Genomic DNA, 7,429 nt, shown 5'->3' with positions numbered 1-7,429 from the left:
ATGGAGCTGTGCGGGGAGAGCACAAACACAGCTGCAGAAGTGCCCAAATGGGCAATGAAGCTGGTGGGGCTGAAGGCTGCATATGACAAATGAGGGCAGTGTAACACACCTTACAGCTGGGAACATGACACTTAAGTCTGGCACAGCGACTTCCTAGTCCATACAGGGAGGGATAGAGGAAGGATTGGAAGGATGGTGAGAACAGAGCTGGACTAAAGGGCTTTTGCAGATCTAGTTTGTAGTTGGCAAGGTGTCGTGGTTTAACCCCAGCCGGCAACTAAGCACCACACAGCTTCTTGCTCACTCTCCCCTGGTGGGATGGGAGAGACTCAGAAGAGTAAAAGTGAGAAAACTCGTGGGTTGAGATAAAGACAGTTTAATAGGTAAAGCAAAAGCTGCACACACAAGCAAAGCAAAACAAGGAATTCATTCACTACTTCCCATTGGCAGGCAGGGGGGCAGCCATCTCCAGGAAAGCAGAGCTCCATCACACATAACGGTTTCTTGGCACGACAAAACGCCATCACTCCACATGTCCCCCCCCCCTTCCTTCTTCTTCTCCCAGCTTTATATGCTGAGCATGATGTCATATAGCCTGGGATATCCCTTTGGTCAGTTGGGGTCAGCTGTCCCGGCTGTGTCCCCTCCCAACTTCTTGTGCGCCCCCAGCCTACTCGCTGGTGGGGTGGTGTGAGAGGCAGAAAAGGCCTTGACTCTGTGTCAGCACTGCTCAGCAGTAACGAAAACATCCCTGTATTATCAACACTGTTTTCAGCACAAATCTAAACATAGCCCCATACTAACTACTATGAAGAAAATTCACTCTACCCTAGCCAAAACCAGCACACAAGACCAGGGAAGGTTTGTTTAGTTCTGCATAATCCATAGCTCAAAATTGTCTCACTAAGCCCAAACGTTGCAGAAGTGTTTCCACATCCATTATGAAATGTTAGCACAAGTGTAGAGCACTTGAAGGAGAGAACAAGATGGCACATCTATCCGTTGGAGCAAAATGGAACTGAAGCAGACAGCTGCTGCTGTTTCATCACAGTTAGCTGAAAAAAGTGTCTTCAAGTGACATTAGAGAATAAATATTGTTGTTCAGTAAAACAGATTTTCAAACTCGCAGTTCCAAGTAGGCTGTGTTAATCATAGGCACTGTAGCGCTCACCACCATACTTCAGCTGCCTCTATATGAATGCATATTTGAAGAGTCCAGTTAGTTAAAGGGACATCCATAAGCAAGAGGAAGTGAGAAGCAACAGTTGCCTTCTGAAGTGTTTATTTGAGGAGCAAAGAACACAAATGAGTGATTTAGTGAGAGATGGAACTATGTCCCTCCCCTTATGGGCCCCATTTTGTAATCGTCAGAGCCAGGCTGCTCTCTGAAGGCTCAAAGTACCATTGTGTCTTTTTCTCTAGACTCACATAATTTTTGCCAAGAAATTATTCAGTTGAACCACTTGAGATTGATGAGATTTCTGAGTCTTGTCAGGAAGAGATGTAGCTGCTATACTTAGTGAACAGAAATTGCAGGGTCTAACTTTGATAAGCAAAGACAGTGTAAGCTGCTGGGGAAAAAAAGAATTTCTATAGCTCATTGGCTTCAAAATACCTCATTAATAAATACAGTTTTGAATTTCACTTGTTTTACATTCAGAACAGATGGCCTAGCAAGGCCTAAGGATGTTTAACCAGGCTCTGTCTTTACCACAACATTTGCACTAGCGTAATGATTAGCACAAAGCCACTTGGCTGTTTCAAGTTCTAATCCTTGCAGACATGACCTTTACTTTCAAGGTCTTAGAAGGATTTTCTTCTTCGTTCCCCACAATGCAACACCCAGGACCTTGTCCAGTGTCCCTACCCATAGCCCACATTTGGTATGTCTGCTAGAACTGGAGTTTGATCTAATTTCTGCTTCTCTCAGATGGATCCGTTTGTTGGCTTGAATGATTCCTTACCAAATATGAGCACAGGACACTCCAGAAAAACACCAATAAGTATAATGTAAATGCACAACACTTAATACACTTCATCCAAGTATGGATGTAACCCATTACTGCGCATGGCTAAATTTAATTCTCCTCCCTGAGAAGAGTGAGGTAAAGTGGACTGGAAGCCAACGTTCTCAGAAGAGATTCATCAAGATAATCACTAGTGACAACAAAAGAGAAATGTCTTAAATACACCAGGGAACCACCTGCACTGTGGTGCTTTATTAAAGCAAGTGCTATTAAGGTGTCTAAACCAACTTGTCAAGGAGCAGAATATCTACAAATCACCTTGCAGCTTTGTGACATATTCTCAGAATATTAGAGCTATTATAGATCAAAGCTATTTTAACAAAATGTGTGCTTAAAGTAGTGCTGCTTTGGGGATAATTGTGCAAGTACAATAAGTGTCTGATTATATACTTAATGGCCAGATACAGGTATTCTTTTAATATTGGAAAGTGTATTTGGCTTGCTCGTACATCTTTGCTGCAAATGGAATTGCTCGACTTTGTGCTACGTTGCTGAAGCTGGAGCAAAGTTAACTCCGATTGCTTGAACAAAAGGTAAGTGCTTTTGAAGTAGGATGGTCAGATTTTTGTCCACTGTCACTGAGAAATTTCAGATGACGATGACGTGTTGCATGGTGATAACCACAAAGTGCTAGGTGGACAGGGGTTTCTTAAAAGGCTTACAGTTAAATGAAATTGTCATCCCTTTTCCTTCTGCAGATACTTCTGTTACTTCTACCTCCAGGACATGAAATGATAGAGTGAGTAATTTTAAGTATTTTTACTGTAAAACTTGTCTGCTATCAGGTCATTAAGAGGCAAACAATTCTGAAAGTTGGAAGGAGAGCTACACAGCAGTAAGAACAGTGAACGCATGAACAATGATTATGCGAGGTGAACAGATTAAGATTTGTTTAGAGCTAACATAAGGCACACACATACATGCAAGAGATATAAATCATGCAGTTTTCAAAGGAAGTTTAGCTGAATATGTCTCTGGGATGTATCTCAATCATTCCTCTTGCACAGTCTGGGCTATGAGCTTATACTGAGGATTTCAGTTCAGCCTCATTTCCTAGACTGCCACAGATACAATATGAAAAAAGCATTGCCTTACATAGTGCTGACGTTTAATCTATTTAGTATTATCAGTCTCTTAACATTTGGCTACCATCCCAGAAGAAGCACATAGGTAAGGGAAACATTTGCAAAATAAAGGAGAAGCCTTGGAGGAGTTAATTAAAATAAACTAAACTGGATTCTTTTCTGCAGGAATCTTCGAAAATCCACTTGCATAAATTCAAGCAACTTTAACATCTAGGAACAAGCTGATGTTTTTACTCTAGGTATGACAGTAGCATGTGCAAATAAATCCACTGCTAGTTTTTAAATGAGCTATCTGGACAACAATGGCAATGAAAACACAACCCTTAAATACATTAGCAGATTGCCTGTACATACGGCAATTGCATGGGCAGAATCCCTAGGCACCTTGTGCTCTGTTTCTCGGCTCACAATAAAAACCAGACTGCCAGATCTTTACTCTGCTGTTTTCCCTACTGCAGTCATGCCTGAAACTTCTTATCTGAACATACTCCAGATCTCCTCAGTGTTGTTACTTTTACAGTTACTTCCTCTTGGAGGAAAAAAAAAAAAAATCCATGGGTTTTTTTCATCTCTACAGACTTGCAGAGATGTGCGCTCCAAAACTGCATAGACATCCTCACCTGTAAAATTGGCAACTCGAAAGAAAAATACTAAACTTTTGTCTAAGGCAAAAGGCTTGAGGTAAAATTACATGACTCAATATCATTTTTCCCTGTAGCTGTTCCCGGAGAAGACACAATGAAGTATTCTGTATTTTCTGCGAATAAAGAATGGAAAGGAAAAAAATCCTTCCTTGCTCTTTTTGAGGTCATCTGTCCCACCACAAATTCCATTAAACAGGCTACAAGAACCCTGGTGTAACAATCAGGGAGAAACGGAACCTTCAGTCATCTCCTTTTCAATCAAACATATTAATTTAGAAGCAGAAGACTGCAGTAGAGGAAGATATGGAAACTCATTCTGCTCCTGTATATCAGACAATTAATTCATAAGGGTGCTACATCTGCTATATGCAGGGGGAAGAGGGAATGCCATAAATGCAGAGGAAACTGCCAGCTTACTAAGTAGCAAATTTCCATGAGTGCCCACAGATTTCTGTCAATCTGCATATGCAGACTTCCTCTGAGCACAGCTTCTGACATTCAGATCAAAAATAATGGTCAAGAGAGGTAAATGAGACCACTTACATTTATTTTCATCAGCAACAAGTGGTTTTAAATTATCACAGTGGCACTGGCATGCTATGAAAACCTCTGAGTCAATCGGGAAGTAACAGGAAGTAATCAGTAAATTGTGGGAGTCTTAAAAGTAAAAAAGAGGACAAGTTTAGCAGGAAGGTCTGTGAAACTTGACACGAAGGACAATTCTCCCCCCAGCTGCTCTCAGTATTGGTAAAAGCAAATCCATTGTCAAAAGTTAGTTTAAGCTACTTGGCTACCCCTTAGAGTAAGAACAAGGCTTTCAGACCTGATTAGAGTAACCAGACAAAGTAGAAAACATATAAACTGAAAAAAAAACATCCAAAATCTGCCTCACTACTTCATTAGGACTATACTAATAAGCACTAAGAGAAACCAGTCACCCAATAAATGTCAGAAGTAACACTTATAATTGGAAAAAAATGGCAGAACTTGTGGTTATTTCATCTGAAGACTGAGATTCTTAGAACTCAAAGACTGAAAAAAAAAAAACCCAGCAAAAGAGGTTACTCACTAAAGGAAGCCAAGTTAGAATGCAAACAAATGAAGAGTACAAAAAACATTGCATAGCCTCTTCTATTATCTTCCATTATCATGCTAGTGCACTGGCCTTGTCCGAAGATCTAATTGTCTGGATAGGCTTTCAATTCCGACTCTAAAGTTCACTGGAATTGATGAAGATTCAGTGTCTGGAAGGCAGAATCCTCAACTTGAGATTTGAACATACCAAAAAGAGTAAAGGGGCAGAACATGAATCTTCAATATCTGTAGCTTCCCAGAAACTCCTCTAGTCTCATTGGCATTGATATAAAGGAAGGGTAATGTCGGGTAATGACAAGCTAGCCTCATGTACCCAAAGCTATTCATATCAAACAAGCCTGCTGCTCAATGTAAAGCACAACACATTCCTAACAGTACTTGTCGGTTGGTATCAATTGCACTGGAAATGAAGAACAGGAAGAGGAAATGAAAACAATATTGAGTTCAAAGGTACTGACAGCTAATGAGTAAAGAACAACCAGATTCATGCCGACATTTACATGCATTTGTCATGTCTGGGCTTGGTAAGTACTTATCAGGCCTGCTCCATCATCAGTCCATTGTGCCACAGACAGTGCACTACAGTCAAGATGAAAATGGTACTTTTTTTTTTCAGCTAGAACAGCAGAGTCCTTCACCACCCCAACTATTCACTAAAATAGATCACATAGAATTTTATGCCTTAGAACAAACTCTCTATTGGTCAAAAAAAAAAAGGCAGTGGAGTTATGTCTCAGCTGTGACATTAGTTATTGCCTTTCCTCTGTATAATTGTGCTAGGAAGACAAAGAAATTGAAGGTGTGAAACATGCTGCGCAGAGGCTACAGGACTGAGCTCTTCCATGACCTATGCTGCAGGTGTGGTCCCCCAGCTTTCCCTGGCCATGCATCAGTGGCACATCCAGAGAGTGGGCTTGAGACCTCCAGGTTTCCTTCAAAAGGAAGTGAAGGCACAAGTGAAGGGGGTGATCTGAGCTGCTCTCCAACAAGCCTCCAGCAAAGCCTGGTGTGGAGGAAAGGGCGACCTGTACTGTGGAACATACTAAGGAAAGGTCTTGTCCCACCACGTACACTCAGGCTCAACAATGATCACAGAGGTTATTTTTCGAACAAATAAGTACCTGGAAGCACCCTTGACAGACCTTTTCCCCACCAGTTTGCCTAATTCTCCTTTGAAATAATTTGCATTTTTTTGTCACTTACTAATTGGAGAACTTTTCAGGCCTATAGTAACATTTTTCTAAGACAGATATAACCCAAAGAAAGCAGTCCATGACCCCGTGACTGAGACACTAACCTGGGATATAGGAGTCTGCTCTTTAGAAGAACAAAAATGAGATCTGATAATTTGTTTCCAACAGGGATTTCAATCTGAATATTTGTCCTCCGCTTACACAAAGCCAATGCATTTTCCTGCAGCATTTGTTATCTTATGCCAAGCAAAGCAGGAGCAGAGGCCTTCAGGAATCTGTAAAACACAAGCCCCGGGTTATGCTCTGAGAACAATGTAGATCATTTACTTCCCATGTGGGAACTGCGTTCTCCCCCCACTCACCACTGATACCATTTTTGTCAGGAGCACAAACACAGCCACAAGAATAACTTCTGAAAAAATAGAACTGAAGACATAAAAATCAACTTAATTATAGCAAGTGAGTTTCAATGAACAGAAACATCTGCTTTTCAGCAAACAACATGCATGGGAGCTGTATGCGTGGATTTGATACATCACATAAGAAGGGACAAGTGTCTCATTTAGCTGTTTGCTGAGAGCATTTTGACAAGCTGTGCTAACTAATAGACAGGGTTAGAGACACTCTTGCCCAAGTCCATGACAGGCAAATTCAATTAGAGAGCATTTAATTGACAGGCTCTCATTTCAGCAGTGAGTGCTGAGTCCCATCACAGGACATGGCAGGGCCTTACAGCGCTGCAAGGGAGCAGCCATGTCATGCCATGCCATGCCAAGCAAACGGCTGGTGGGGTCCGGGGGCATCACTGGTGGGGCTTCTGTGGGGAACCGAAACTGAGCTGAAGCAAACCACGAACCTCGTCATGCTCTCGCCGCCTCTTGAAAAGTTCCTGCCTAAAATGGCTGTTTCTCAGCTCCACCAGCTGAGACACCATGCCTAGGGGCAGCCCTGGATATCTAAGCTGGAGCTCTCGCCCTCACCAGGGCAAACCTCACATGAATCAGGGCACTGAGGGCCTCACTTGCCCTGACCGGCCTCTCCCACCCTGCCCACAGCCTAGGACCCTATGTCAGCCCCCCAGGGCCATCAGCCCCTGCCCCAGTGATGCTGCAGCAGGGCCGGTCTCCAGCTCTCCACAGCCCTGCCCTGCCCGGCTGTGGGCCCATGTCCTGGCCCGGCCTTGGCCTAGCCCCAGCCCCCTGGCCCTGCCCAGTCTTGCCAGGGCCGTATCCGACCCTGGTTCCCCTCAGCGGGGTCTCATCCAGACACACCTCACCCTCGGCAGGTCTCGGGCAGGGGTCTGTCACAGTGCTTCACAGCTTGGTTTTCTCCCCAGCCCTCCCTGCTGAGCGCAGCCCTGTGGGCCACAGGCCAAGGCACACTGC

At 43.2% G+C, this 7,429-nt stretch overlaps 1 protein-coding gene across 1 annotated transcript in view; it reads right to left on the bottom strand.

Moving 5' to 3' along the window:
* PSMC1 (proteasome (prosome, macropain) 26S subunit, ATPase, 1) overlaps window positions 1-6,978 on the bottom strand; it is a 52,995-nt gene extending 46,017 nt beyond the window's left edge. The window contains exon 1 of the mRNA XM_009319523.1: window positions 6,901-6,978. Within this exon, the coding sequence (XP_009317798.1) occupies window positions 6,901-6,978 (78 nt within the window). The remainder of the gene's footprint in view (window positions 1-6,900) is intronic.
* Between the last annotated feature and the right edge of the window lie 451 nt (window positions 6,979-7,429).

Source organism: Pygoscelis adeliae, unplaced genomic scaffold (assembly GCF_000699105.1).
Source record: "Pygoscelis adeliae isolate BGI_AS28 unplaced genomic scaffold, ASM69910v1 Scaffold71, whole genome shotgun sequence".
NCBI lineage: Eukaryota > Metazoa > Chordata > Aves > Sphenisciformes > Spheniscidae > Pygoscelis > Pygoscelis adeliae.
The sequence above is the reverse complement of the archived record's forward strand: the minus strand, read 5'-3'. Positions and strand labels throughout refer to the sequence as shown.